At 44.7% G+C, this 15,494-nt stretch overlaps 1 protein-coding gene across 3 annotated transcripts in view; it reads right to left on the bottom strand.

Moving 5' to 3' along the window:
* Positions 1–15,494, bottom strand: part of si:ch211-285f17.1 (sickle tail protein) — a 70,147-nt gene that overhangs the window by 33,181 nt on the left and 21,472 nt on the right. Inside the window, exons 3-6 of one of the 3 annotated variants that reach the window (XM_061238224.1) lie at positions 9,221–9,301; positions 7,462–7,657; positions 3,461–3,659; positions 1,523–1,616 (exon numbers count right to left, since the gene is read on the bottom strand). In XM_061238224.1, coding sequence (XP_061094208.1) covers positions 1,523–1,616; positions 3,461–3,659; positions 7,462–7,657; positions 9,221–9,301 — 570 coding nt within the window. Of the gene's footprint in view, positions 1–1,522; positions 1,617–3,460; positions 3,660–7,461; positions 7,658–9,220; positions 9,302–14,127; positions 14,187–15,494 lie in introns of those variants that run through there. The other 2 variants (XM_061238225.1, XM_061238226.1) reach the window with 2 other exon arrangements.

The raw sequence follows: 15,494 nt of genomic DNA, 5'->3' as shown, positions 1-15,494 counted from the left end.
AGTGTGAATGCCTGCAATATAAAGTAATCTACCCTAACATAACGTAACGTAATGTAACATAATGTAATGTAAATCCCTGTGTTTCCCTTCCAATTAGCACCCTGAGCTCCGGCATGTGTGTGCGGAGGACGGGCAGGGTAAACAAAGCAGTGCCTGACGCATGCAGGAACAATCACAACAATGCTTGCTCTATAATTAACCCAGGTGAGTCGCGTCTTGCTTTGGGTATAGGTGACTTTGATTCACTCTTTAATAAATAGCCACAATTGCTCTTGCCTGCTTGAAGGAGGGGAGAGGTTGAAATGTTTGCCAACTAACCTGAGTACAGGAACAAGCCTTCCCTTGTTTGGTCTTTTCCTTTGATACTAAGGAGTCATAAAATCTGATTGAAGCTCGGGGCTACAAGAAAGAAACTGAAATGAATCGATCAGCTCTTTGCTATTGCCAGATTAAGGTTGTGGCTGCTTTTGTTTTCTGTGTGTCTCTAGCCACTGAAAAGGAACCCTGTGCTTTTCCACGTCTTGAAATGTCAAGGTTTTTCCTCGTGTTTTCTTCTGCTGGGCTTAGACAGGTGACACTGTGGATCCGAGGTCACTTGCGGGTGGCCTGAACAATGAGACAATGTTCACCAGCCTGCACATAATGTGCCTTTCACATGAAACTCCCAAGTTCAATTTTAACTCTGTATAGGTGGCCACACAAGTGCCTGATGCAAATGAGCAAGAACCAACCAAGCCATTAAACCCCTGCTGAGTACCACTTTATGGCCGGCGCACCATTCAGTAGGTTGAGTCTGGGTTTAATGCTCAGGCACTGAAAATGGTTGTGTTGACTGACCATTTCCATGGTTACAAGACTCAAATTGTGGTGAGATGGTCACAAAGCCCACAAATCCACAGTAAATGAATTTGTGGAATCGGCTAAAATATTACATTTTGATGTATTACTGGTGAAATCAAAATTAAGGACAAAAGGAGAAGCTCGTAAATTATGTTCATGAATGACTTATAAAGCTTTCCGCAGCCCTTGAGATTATATGACACATTGTAAAATATATTATTGTGACATTCACTCACTCACAAAATGAATTTTATCCAGCTTTCAGCCAAAGAAAGGCAAGCAGGCGGGGAGTGGTTCCACAAGTTTCACAAAGGGTTTAAAGTGGACAGGGTTCAGTTGACCAAAAGGATTTGGGTAACACATGAGAGATTGGCTTCTCAGATTTACTTCCGTAACACAGACAGGAAACAAACATGCGGGCATTGTGCTGGTTTAGGAAGACTTAACAGGATATGGACTGTGTAACACCATAGATTTCTCATTCTCTGCCCTGGTAAAGAGCACACAAGGCTCATTCAATCTCACCCCACCAAAAAATAAATAAAACTTGTGGAACAAAGGCAGCAATAAACAGATTAAGGGTTTGGGGGGGGGGGGTGGTCTTCAAAAGGCCCCAGGATAAGGAGGAACAATGCGGAGCGGCAGGAGGGAGGGCCGGTGAGGGCCGGGGTAGGGTACTCACTCTGCTGTCTCCGTTGGTGGGCCTGGCATTGTGGCTGAACACGTGAGCGGGGTCCTTGTGGTACACCTTGAGGAAGGAGTGATCCGTGATGTTCCTGTAACGAAGCACATCCACAGTCACCGGCGGGGGCCAGACCTCCGCGTAAAACATGGCTTTAATCCCGTCTGCCCGACACTACGGACGCTCCCCTTCTTTCTGTCACCTGCTCTCCCCTCACAGGTGAGGTTTACAGAGCGTTACAGCAGGGCTAGCACAGCGGCTCCACCCCGCGAAGTCATGTGACGGCAATTCGGCTTTACGACGCTGATAAAGGAAGCTGGCAGCAATCGCAAAGTACACAGCGGGCTCAGTGTCTCATAGAGAGAGCGCTGTTTACACACCGGAGCTGCAGCTTCTCCACACAAAATAATACGGCCAATTGGCAACAGTCAGCACAATTTGCACAGCTGCATATTTATAGAAATGGAAATCAGTGAACTATTTGCAGCCAGTGAAACTGTGAATTTGAGTTTTAAAAAAAGGTGCGTCAATGCACACACTAATGCAAACATGCACACACAAATAGACATAAACACACACAGACACACACACACACACATACAGAGACACACATTCAGACAGACACACATACACACATAAACACACACACCCTAAATGTATAGCTCTCAGCTACGCAAGTGCAGCGAAAACATCTCAAACTCTTGAGAGTTGGCTTGTGTTGAAACAGTATATGGGAGAATTTGGAAAAAGCACTAATGGGCATTCTGTCCTGCATTCTGTCCTGCCAGTCGCATATTAACCAAGCCAATAAACCCCTGAAGTCACCCTCAGTGGAACTTTTCTCTCATTATCAACACCGACAGGGGAGCACAGCTCTGAGAATCATTCCTAATCTGAATTTGTTACAATTCTTTGTAAGATGGCTATGACAGCTTGGTTGGCATCATGTTAACACTATCATATAAGGCAAAAATGTTCTTCCAGAGGCTTTAATCCTGTGATACAGTAATATGGGCACCTCTAATATAGACAATTGCTTGGCACTATGTGCAAAACAATAAAAAAAAAAAATGTACATTTACAAAAAACAAAAGCAGTAAAACCTCCATATGCAATGGCTATTTTTTCAGCAATTTACTATGCCCGAGCATGTTCTCTCCAAATGTATTTGCAGCTGTCGCAATGAGTGTTTATGTATGTATCATGCCATGAAAGACTTGTAAGCTGCTCTCAATAATATCATCTGACCATTAAATAAAAAAAGTAGTTTTCAGTTTCCAGTATCCAAATCCAGGTCATAGCAGCTGCACAAAGTCAGCCCTCCCGACTGACTAATTATTAAACTTTAACACAGCACATATACCGTATTTGTAGGTAACGTGGTGTCACAGACAGTGATACTGTACGCTATTTTCGAGGCTAAAATAAGACCAATGATGAACAGCCGCATTAAAATAAGCTAGGCTTCAACAGGAGTGGTCACAGGCCTGCAGCCATGTTTGTCATAACTGTGGTACTTGAAAATATCTATTTCTTCTTCTGCTGAGTTTTTCCTGACAGGGAATTGATCAGGTCTGCCCTGAGAAAGGCCTATTACACGAGAAAGGAAAATGACAGGAGGAAAGTGGGAGGAAGGCTGCCTGTTTGTGCTGAGGGCCTAAAAACAGCACTGCAGCTGTGTGTGAGAGAGAGACGCATTAACTCCTGTTAATGATTCTCTCAAAGCCAAACACACAGGTGCATCCCGGGGAGAAGGCCCGGAGCTTTCCGCCCCACGGCCCGACCCCGACACCGGCCCCCGTGTCTGCACAACACGAATGAACCTATTACAGGCCGACACATAAACATCCCTCCAATGAAACCGGCCGTTGTTCTTATACGAGCACCGTGGTGGGAGTGGTTGCGGGGTGCAGAGGCGGAGGCCCGGGATGGGCGTACCTCACGTCGGACAGCTCGTAGTACATGTTGCGGGCATCGTCCTTGATGTACACGGCCACGCTGGGGGACTCCAGGGTCTTCATGGTGAGCTGTTGGGGGAAGGCACTGACGAAGAGGGCCCGGATGGTGTCTGTGCTGGTGATCTCATTGGGCATCCGGATCTGCTTGGTCTCGTCTCCGTACTGCAGATACAGCACACCTGCGGGAGAGACGGCGACAGTGCACGTTAGCCCGCTCCCTCTGAGAATGGCACAACTCTACGTAAGACATTTGATTTGTGGTTTGGGTCTGAAATCTTACAGATATAAATACTGGTTTGGGGGTCCACAAAAATAAAATATAAGGAGTTGAACAAGAGCGAGAGTCTCATTACAGAAGCATCCGATGACTGAAGCCTTGACCGATTGAGGAATGAAGAGATTGCAGGCTTTGGGGCATTCTTATTAATAAAACTACGCACTACTAATGCATATTTAACAAACGTATGCATTATTTTTTTAATGCAAAAGTAGCTGTTCTAACATATCTTGGGGGAACATTATTAAATGGATTTACAGGAGTCCTACATAGCCCTTAAGAATAAATACTGTGAGACGTTTGGTAAGAATGCAGAGCTGTGTTGAACAGGGTATATGAAGCAGAGAGAGAACAGAAAAGAGAGGGGGAGAGGGGGCAGGGCCAGGACTCTGGGGTGGGCGGGACAGTGGGGCTCAGATTAGAGACACACCCTGCTCCACCCCACCACCGGGCCGGTCACTGTAACCACATGTCTACATCAAAAAGCACACACGCCCACACACACTCCGTAAATGACTAACTAGTGTAGGATGGCTGAAAGCACTGTTCAACATTCTGCCACTGCTCTGCACAGTTTATGAATGTTACTGTCCCATATACTCAGTTAAGTTGTCTGGATCTGGGTTTCTCAGAATTTCAGTATTGTGTTCCCCTAAATCCCAAAACAATGAATGAACTTTTGTACCGCCAGTTCCCATGTCTGCTCTGCACATCTACAGAATTCTGACTCACCGATTAACATAATCGCCATTTAAGCACTTAATACTTAAAGCATTAAACAGAGTTATTAGTTCGACTTGACATCGGTGGGTTTATGTTAATACTTTTTTAATTGCAAGTGTCTGTATGGCCCTGCTTTTTAAACTGATGTTCCTTGCAAACATTAAGTCCTTAAAACAACGCAAGGCAGTTAAACCTGTGTGCTTAAAAACTCTATTTTCTTATCACTAAGGACAGTTTACTGGCTAGCATTTAATTAGAAATTCATTATGAATGCCGTCCTTGTTTTGAATGATTCTCCAGTGGTTCTTGAAACTTTGGGAAAGCAAATGCTACCAGACGCTACTGAAATACTATATATTATTTTCCAGTCTCGCCTGTCGGAGGTCAGTCGTTTAAATTCAGTCAGTTTAGTTTCCTTGTAATAATTCAGTTTCAGTAGTCCATCCGCCTGTGAATACTACTGTGCTTCCCGTCGAAAGCAGTCTTTCCTGGCCGAGACATAAACGGAGTGGAAGTTCCACACGCCAATGTAAAGAAAAGGAGCGATATTCGATGACCAAACGCTTTAGATTTCCCGTTCCTCCAAATGGACCACATGAAGGTCTTATCGACAGGACATCTTTATTGTTGCATTGACTCAAATTGCACTATGCAGCTCCTGGGCCAACTTTTCCCTCAAATTAGAAACAAATGTGCAAAGTCAATGGCATATGAGGCAGTTGACTGACGCCAAGGAATTGGTTTAAGACGAAGCCAATTCTGCCCCCATTTCGTTCAGAAAATGAACAGCATTACCTTAATTAAGGTCAAATGAAAATGCACCTCATCACCACAGTCCTATCCTGTTTTCTTCCTCGGGGCAGATTTTAACACGGATTATGAATATCATCTAATGTCGTTCAAATGCAAGAGCAGGGACTCAAACTCTATATAAAACATACAATAAAAGTGGAGAGAGAGAGCGAGAGAGAAAAAACTTACATAGTAATTTTAGAGCAATTCCAAAGTTCTTTGGGTTCAAATATTCCTTTCAATAAAGCTCTTTTTTCCACTGGGAGTTCTTCTAAAAGCGCAGCCGTCTCAGTGGAGAGTGTGGGAAGGCATCTGAAGGCTCGCTGGATGTTCTCTAGGAGTGCTGCTCAGCCCCCCTCCCTTCCACACACAGAGAGCTCCGTACCCTACGCACAGCCCAGACCCAGGCCTGTGTCGGCCGCACCAGCGCTGGGGTCAGCCGTACACGCCAACCCTGTGTTTTGCGTAATGTGCACTTATAACTTCATAAATACCGTCCCTGGCTTTTTTGCTTCTGAAGCCATCAGCGTTCTTGGCAGGGAGTTCCTGGAAAGATTTAAATCCTGGTGGTTCCACTCTTCTAAGAGCACATACTCTGGTTAAAGGAGGGGCTACGGAGTAATTAATGAACGCGGGAGGACCAAAATAATGTGAGAGCCTCGCTAAGCCACTTGAGGGAGGGGGCATGTCACATCCTCTCTTTTCATCACGTCCTTTCAACATTTCCAGCAAACTTATAAACGAATAAGCCTTTTATACCCACTCATAATTACCAGTTAAACTGTCCTTTTTTAAAACACAATACTTCGGTACGGACAGCATATGCTAATGCGGCTCTAATTTAGTTTTGGGTAGATACTGCATGACCTAGACTGCAGAAGTGTAGAAAATCTTAATTTAAATACTTCAGTGAAATGTCCTGATGACGTGTATGGACAGTGCTTCTTCGGTAATAAGCCATCATTTTAATCTCCTTCATAATATAAGTGAATATTGTGAATAGAATATATAATCACCCGGGCATGCAAATGATTTCACATGAAATAGCCACATTCCTGTTTCCTGTTATGTCCAACCTGCATGTGTGTGTGTGAGTGCATGTGTATTTGTGTGTGTGTTTTTGCATTAGTACGTCTATGTGCGTGCATGAGAATAAGCCTGTATGTGTACATGTGTGTGCTCAAGTGTTAAGTGTGTGTGTGTGTGTGTGTGCATTCATGTTTGTGTGTGTGTGTGTGTGTGTGTGAGCACATGTGATTGTATTTACATTCACTGATATGTCTTCACAATGGGCAGAGGCAGAGAGAGAGAGAGAGAGAGAATGAGAGAGAGATAGAGAGAGAGAGAGAGAGAGAGAGAGAGAGAGAGAGAGAGAGAGAGAGAGAGATATGAGATATGAGAGATGACCTTCACCGTGGGAGTAGGGGTTAACTTGACTGCTGGTGCCATTGATTAACTGTTGGAATGTTTGAGAGAGGTTGCATCATGGGGTTCAAAACAAAAACTGCAGGTCATTTTTCCTTTTCCAGGTCAGCTGACAGCTGCACTTACAGCACCGGTGACCTGTCATTGGCCTGCCGGAGCATGTGCACAGGAACACGAGCGAGATGAGAATACTGGGGTTAGAGATTACAGCTTCAAACAACAGCAGCAAGCAAGAGCACAGCATGTATCAGTGCCCTGTGTGTGCCCCGAGTCACTGTCTGAGCTGGGAACTAATGTTCCAGCGGCCGCCCCTTCGTTTATGGGTCTCTGTGTGCTCTGCTGCCGGTGACAATGTTAATATGCCCGCATTGTGAGGTCAGTAAGGAATTTAATCATAAAGCAATCAATCACAGAGTAAGTGGGTGCATGAAAGTGAATCATACAGGCAAATACGAAAGTTAATCATATCGTGGAATTATAAGTTTCTATCTTTGTGTCGGATAGACGGTTCTGTTACAAAGGCTCCAAAGGGAACGGGCCCCAAGCAGATATGACCTTGAAAACTGTTCATTATTTCACACTTTTAAACAGTATTTTTGTGTAAAACATCACACATATTATCAGTGCCCTATGATCAACATATTTATGACTCTGACATATTTATCTAGCTGACATATTTATAAAAACATGTCAGTTAGAACCGCATAATTCCCCCGTGTTGACACAGGAAAGTGAGGAAGTGAAGGACGTGCAGCAGGCCGTACCGAGGGACCGGTCCTTGGTCTGGTTGGTGGAGCGCACCACGGGCAGGCTGGCCCGAGAGCGCGTGCCCCGGGTGAAGGCGGTGGGGGAGTCTCCTTCAGACATGGCATCCAGGGACTCCAGCGAGGCCACGGAGAGGTGCTCCGCCGGATCCCCGACTCCAGGCTGCGGGTTCGGGGAGTGCTTGGGGCTCCTGCTCTGTAAGCCCAGAAGGGGGGGACATAAGAGTCAGTGTGCGCCTCTGAGTGCCTTTTTAGACCCCGACAATGCGGCTTATTGCCCCACCGTTGGAAAACATGCACTTTCCATTTTAAAACATATCAGACCAGTGCTCAGACCATTCCAATATAATAGGAGACAATGCAAACATACACAATTTACAAAACAGGAAATATACATTCTTGGAAACCATCAACTCTTATAACCATGTTCCCGTTTACTGTGGCTACTTGTGCACAGGAGTCAAAGAGAGGTTCCATTTACAATTATGTCACTTCCTGTGGAGATTCCAAACAAACTGAGAGAGACCCCGCAATAAAATCTGACTCATAGCCTTGCCCTGGTCCAGTCCAGTTTACGCATGCATTTCATGCACATCCCAAGCATGGCATGTGTGCACAACAGCAGTCCACCAGTGAAACGCAACCCTTTTCCAGGCCAAGATGCTCAGATCACTCACTGCCACCTCACTCACGCATCTTAAACGGAGAAAATGCGGAAACATTTCAAGACAAATCAGCCTAAAAAACCAATGCCGTGCACCACAAGCAACAACAACAAACAACAGACACACACAAGTCTGCAAGCCTTCGACGTAATACCATCGCTGGTGAAAAAGCCCATTTTACAACGCTAGCCCCATTTCACTTGTGTTATTGAAAACAGAATTGACAGCACCAGTAGAAGCAACTGCAGGCACGGGACACGTAAATATAATGTGCAGATAGAAAAGCCCCATGGATCTGGTTCATAACCGTTCCGTTTGTCAATCCAGGAAGTTTCCCGTCAGTTCCTTTGACAAGGATGGATGCACTTGTTTTTATGCTCAAATCCTTGTTGCCTGAACATTGTTCCCGAGAGTGGGAAGGGCGGGGGTGGGGGGGCGGGGGGTGGCACATGTTCAAAGCCGAAGCCTGACAAAGTAATGAAGCCAGTGACCATTAAATTCTGTAACACGATCCCCGCTGCACTGGCTCTTTAAAATGTGGCCAAAAGGTCACTGAACAGAGAGAACGAAATGGAGTATTAACTATCTTTCAGCATGGAGTAATGCAGCACTAACTCTCTCAGTATGGCGTGTGCTAACTCTCAATATGGAGTGCTAGCTATCTGTATGGAGTGCCAACTCTCTCTATATGCAAAGCTAACTCTCACTCTGTAAGGAGTATTACAGTAACTCCATATTGAGTGCCAACTCTCTGAATGGAGGGCTAACTCTGCATGGAATGCTAACTCTGTATGGAGTGCTAACTTGTGGAAGTACTAGCTTCTAGCCCTGTCTAGCTAAATAAATGACTTCACAAACTGGTGCATCAGCTTGTTACAGTGCACCTGTGCCAGCCACGATGGGCACACACATGGCTACTAACAGTGTGGGACAGGGCACGGGCATCAAGCAAGTAACCAGAGGTAAGGCGACAGGTTAGTTGAGGATGCAGGGAAATGGATGCACACACACAAACAGACACATACACACGCACACACACACACACACACCCACGCACACACAGAGGATGCAAATGAGAGAAATGGCCTACTAACTCTCCTGGACGATTCGATTTTCAGCAAGTACCTTTGAATGTCAAGTTCAGAATGGAGAGAGGACAGCATGAACTGTAAAGCCTATTGGAATGAAGAGATTACAGAGACCAATCAGGGAGAGATAAGGTCAGGAAGGGAGGTAGAGGGGATCTACTTACAGATCTGTGTTTGTAAATGCCACATTGGAAATTCACACACCACTGTGTACACAATACCGCAAAAAACTGGTATTAAATAATAATAATAATAATAATAATAATAATAATAATAATAATAATGGAGCTCTCTAACAAAGTAACATATTTCAAAAAATAAAATAATGATACAAATGTACATGCATTTTTCAAAGTAGATAATGTATTATTGATGAATTAAGAAAGCAGTGGTTGCTGTTAATGACCCTTATCCTTTGAAACAACAAGTACCCCATATTCATTATTTCTGTATTATTTTAGGACCAGGTAACAAGATTACAGACTTCAGCCCTCGCCTTCAAACAATACAGCTGCTGACTCTTTCACAAACCTGTGTGCATACAGTTCGTGCTGTACATTGGCACAATAATATGAAGAAAAATCCTTTTCATTTTTTGAGCAAATGACCACATATGTTTTTGTCCAGCCAAACGCAAAGCAGCCCACATGCCATCTGATGGAATAACGCACCTTTGGAACCACTGGTCTGTCTTTAAGCACCACGGCTATAAACCCAACACACGTGTTTTAACAATGTAAACGCAAGGGCCAATAAATTACACTGACTCCCCAGGGAACCGGCAATTATGCGCTGAAGTATAAAAATGCCTCTCCAGTTAGCTCCTCAGCCAAATGGCGAGGTGGCCATTGGATGAACTTAGCTTCCAATTAATTTTCCCAGTGTACTCTTGTACTGACAAGAGACCAGTTCCTCAGCCTGCATTTCAGAGACTGGCTGGTCATACAGCAGTCGACGACAAAATATTTAATTCAAAACAGGACTAGCTCTTAAATACGTTGACTGGGTCACCGACAGAGCACAGCTTTTTATTTCTCAGAAATTAATATGTTGTAACACACATTTTTTATGCAATGGTTAAGCCCTATTATATTTTCTAGGTTACAGTTTTACTGTCTCGCATGTGGTTTTCGCTGTGTGAGACTTTCTGACTTTATTCTTGACTTTATTTTATTAGTAAAGTTCCCAGCAACTTGAGAGGAGAGTGTGGGTTAATATGCTAAATGCAAGCTTGTTCCTGCTAGGGACCACCTAGCCAGCTAGCAATTTGAGCACAGTGCTCCGCCAACTAATGCACAACGTCATCTTCACCTCTGAAGAAATGATGTCAAAACATGGCCTTTTCAGTGTGTTTCCAGATAACAGTTTTGGAATGCTATTATTCTTACAGCACTGACAGGGTGAAATGGTCATAGGGTCCATCACATAACCTATTCAACAGAGCCCTATTCCCGAAAGGCAACCCTGTCAAGAGGATTACTGAAATTCTGAAATTATTATTTGTGAAAATGTAACCACACATCACATATTCAGTTAAAAATCGATTCAGGTGCCCTTTAACCCTAAGCAGGGCAAATGTCAAGTTAGAAAACTATTCCACAATCATAAGATAATGTGCAGCCTACATTAACTATATAGTCTATATTAACGTCTATGCCAATGGTCTTCACATGTTTTTGCCTTTATATCAGCAATCAATTCAGACCCAAGGAACCAGGTGAGGTGAGAACTGTGTAATTAACGGCTTTACTTGATCAATGAAGTGCTGAGTAACCACAGAAACCAGCAGACCATCCAGCTCCCCAGGACCAGGAGTGAGGACCACTGGTATGTGCTAAAGCAGCCATGTACTGCAGTAGATAAAACTATATAAATAAAGTAGAGCCTCTTTCTCGTGTCACTTATAAGATAATCCAATGCTGGGGGCGTTTGCTGGTTTGATTTAATATTTTGTGCTTGTCTAGTACCAGAATGCTCCTGGTAAACTGAATTTGACACGGATGAATCCGCCCCCACATGCTGCTACATTCGTGTGCTGGTTTCTGTTGTGTTACAGTAGTGTCCGCCCTTTGGCTCTGCTCCTTTCCAGTTCGCTGTCCCAAAGCAGTGTCGTGTTACGGGCCTGCTTTCAGTCCCAGGGTGCAGACCCGGGCACTTTGTGAGGCCAGCCTTTGTTCTGAGAAACCTGACCTTCCTTGGGGAAGTCATGGTGACATCCACGGGCCAGCGGTCAGACACCTTCTGTCATCCCAAGTAAAGGTGGGACAGGTACATACTGTCCCTCCCAGCCTCTCATGGGCACTGCCTTAGAGGTTTCCCAAAACATGTTAAAAAACACCATCTTTTATCAAGGAATTTTAATAATCAATTTAATCGATTTCAGCCTACGGTCTGCACGACGTGGAACTTGCACAAGATCCTCAACCTATCAATTAACCAGGAGCTGCTGGTAACTGCATTTGAGGTGCAGCTCTGCTACTCTGACATCTGATATGCTCCCCAACAGGTAACCATCTTCTTGGGGCAGTGGAACGCTGTTTTGCTGGAACCCAACAAAAAAATATGAATTCTACCTGACTCAAGGTGGCCTGCCACGTAGATTAGGATCTTTCTCATCGAGCTGTCAAATAGCCTTGTCAAGTGCTGAGCTGAGTCAGTGATTATAATAAAATCCAATACTCCACTGCGATCTGTACTTCCCCTGTGGCTCACTGCCACATAAGCAGATATCTCCATGTAGGAGTAACCAGCCAGAGGGCCGTTCTCTCACCAGCCCTCATGACACCACTCAAGCACATTTATCAGTCAAATTAAGGTTTCTTTTTCTCAGTAAAGACGTTTTTGAGATATGTACAGAGGGCATAGTGTGCAGGTGCAGTGCAAGGGTGTGGTCACACACCAACAGTCCCTGAAGAGGAATTTTAAAAATAAGAGAGCGCAAACTCACTAAACTAGCTTACCTAAAACAACTGTCGTACCCAGCAAGGGAGCAGGTACATGACACGTGGCATGTTTTGCAGGCAAAGCAGCACAGCTGTATTGTGCCTCTCTACAAAGGTGGTGTAGCAACTCACTGTATGGGAAATTTCTCTTTTTTATTGACAGATCTTTAAAAATAACCTTCTCAAGTCAGCAAGACAACACAAAGAAAACAAAGTCCATAATCTCCTGCTTAAAGTGACTAAATCTCCTCTTGCACTAATTTAGTCGCTTCTTTCAGATCTGGAAAGATTTCCACTAGCAGAGGCAGGAGAACAGTGATTACCCACTAACAACTGCCAAGCATGCATTTTAATAACACAAGCCATAGTAACAAAAGTATCTGTGTGCAATATGTGAGTGCATGAGACTATGATATTTGGCAAATAGAATGTGAGCTACATTCTGCACACAGCAGGGCAAATGGCCAGATGGAAAACCCTCTATGCAGAGGTTGCGATATAACTACAGTGCATGTGCCAAAGCCAAACTGCAAGTCACCGACATTTATTACTGTGCTGCTAGGACTTCCAGAAACTGAAAAAAAAGCCTGTAGTTTCCATCACAAGAGACACTTCCCTTCAGACATACAGTCTGTTATCTTATTTTAACACGTATCCATGAGGCGGACACTTGAACATTTTCCCCCTTTGTAAATGTGTCTACTTGAAGCTAACACGGTCAAGTGGAGTCTCATCACCTGTGAGCCAATTTAATTAACCCGATATTTCATTTATGAGCCAGTGTTGGCACAAAAGTGTTTAACTCTCAGAGCAGAAAATGATCCTTTTCTGTTCATTTGGGTCCAGGTCCGTCCCTTTCATTTGCGGATTGCTTCTTCGGGAAACTTTCCATTAGGCCTATCTCTTGCTTGTCTATTACACAACAGAAGGATTAGTGCTCAAATGTCTGTTAGCTACACCAATGAGGGTAGGGCCCCTTCAAAACATTACACAGCTAATCCCCACTGGAAATGCTACCGAGCCTGTTGATCGAATGAACAAAAGCACTGTATTCAATTTAATAATTCACCATTGCAATCAGTCCTTGATGTAATATTTCTGAATAGTCGGCCATTTTCCTTGTCCGAGGACACTTGTGTAGTAGCTGGTGAAAGAAATAACAGCCACTACCTGCTTCGAAATATACCTATATAGCTGGTCAAACCATGTTGAGTATGGAGCTGGTCTGAGCCAGTCGACCAGCTACCAGCTGTTTCAAAACCGAGCTTGAGTTGCTTGGTTAGGCAACCACTGTGGTTCACACAACAAGCATCGGTCCAAGCATGTTGATAGCGAAGCTATAGTACATGACAAACAGAAAACACAACCCCGCTGCCCCGGCTTACCGTCCCTGCCTGCTTTCTGATGACATAATATGACGGGAATGTCCCGTTGAGCTGCCTTTGCATTTCCTCCTCGCCAGAGTTCCAGCCGACACGGCGGACGGTAGCAGTCTGCTGACCTGCCGGACTCAGAGCGGATCTCTATCTCAGCCGGCTGGGTTTAGATAACATGTCACGCACATCTAATTAAGTTTATTCATGCACTGCGAAGCACGCCCAGGTCTGAGGAACCTAGCACAACACAGACTTGTGTCAAGTTTCTCACTTGTTGGAAGGAAACAGAAATGACTTTCCTTTCAGAAACAATGAGGTGTGCACTAATGGAATAGGAGCGTGCAGGTAAAGAGTTTTTGTTTGTCCTAGCTTGCTGAATAAAACGATGGTGACAACATGAACAAACCGACGTACGCAGAGAGAAGGCACGGTGTGGTTCAAACTCTTCCACTTGCAGTCCTGCCAACAACAACACGCGCAGCCAAAGCTCCGTACAATTGCATTTTCACTTTTTCACAATTACAACTTAACCACTCGAACCGACTGTCCATAAAACTATGCAGCAATCGACGTAATAATTATAAATAGCGTTTACCGTCATGCTGAGAGAAGACAGCGGACACGCCAGCAGACCTGAAGGCTGGAAACCCCCCGCAGCTCTTTTCCTGTAACACTATTACCTGGTTCAGCGTGGGATGCAGATGACACCCATCCCCTGCCCATGACACATCCAGGAGGAGCCCGGCTCTCTGCCAAGGAAGGAGTAGTGCTGGGATCCCTCTCCCATTCCCGCTGTCTTTAGAGGCCACCTACAGCGCTCCACTCAGACACGCAAGTGTCCAGGGAGGCAGCTTTTATGCACTGTTGGGCTTTACTAAGTGATATTCCACGATAATGGACAGTAAAGGTACTGTATCATATTGCATCATATCATATCCAGACACTTTCCAAGAGCTGAATTATTTTATTACTTATCAGAATTTTGTACGGACTATTTATCATTGCAGACCACACATTCTAATGTAAATATTAACAGTGGGAGTTAAACGGTCATCATTCTTTTTTTTCTTCTTTTTATCAGTGACAAACCTGTGGTGCACTTCTGCAAGAAGTCAGAAAGCTGCAAGAGAACGCATAATCCTCATCTTGAAACACCTTGTGTTACCGGTGAAGAGAACACGGTTTAAGAACGGTAAGGGAACACGAGAGTGGTTTAGTCCATGGCAGGTAAGTGCACTGCCTTGTTGTCAGCCCCTAGGGATTACCTACCAGAGTCTGTGCCAGTAATGTACCTGCCTTCTTCATTAATCCTTAAACAGGGACCTGCGGGGGAGAGGAGAGGTCCCACCCATACACTCTAATCACCTGGCTGCCTCTCTACCTTTTCCAGGCAAAACTACAGAACCTTTGGTTCTTGTTGACACACTGCACAAACAGCATTAGGTGCTAAAGAGCTGGCTGCTATTGCAGAGGACATGACCCGGCAGTTTCAAAAAGCGCAAGCAAGCACTTCTTCGCCCGTCAACCATTTGCGGGGATATTTTTTCGGAGGTGAGTGCAATTTGATCTGACGGCGAGGAAGGGGAGAAATGCAGGTTAAACAGGTGAGCTTGTTTGAACAGTGAGCGCAGTCATCGTTGGATGGCGAGGAAGGGGACAAATGCAGGTTAAACAGGTGAGCTTGTTTGAACAGTGAGCGCAGTCATCGCTGCTCAGCAGAAATGTCCCTGATAGGCCGCAGAGTTTACAAAACCTCACCATGTTCTCAGTTCAAGGCGCTCTAGTTTCTACAGCGCCTTCATCTTCCTTACACGCCACATGACTCCAAAAGCACCCTCCATTAATGTTTTTCAGACAACACTGTGTCCAGACTTGCCCTTAATGTCAAAACAGTCTCCACCCTGCCGTAGCACAAAATCGTGCATTGTGGAAAAAAGGAATTCACCTCCAATGCTCCAATAC

This window comes from Conger conger, chromosome 4 (assembly GCF_963514075.1).
Source record: "Conger conger chromosome 4, fConCon1.1, whole genome shotgun sequence".
Taxonomy (NCBI): domain Eukaryota; kingdom Metazoa; phylum Chordata; class Actinopteri; order Anguilliformes; family Congridae; genus Conger; species Conger conger.
This window is presented reverse-complemented; position numbering and strand designations above follow the sequence as displayed.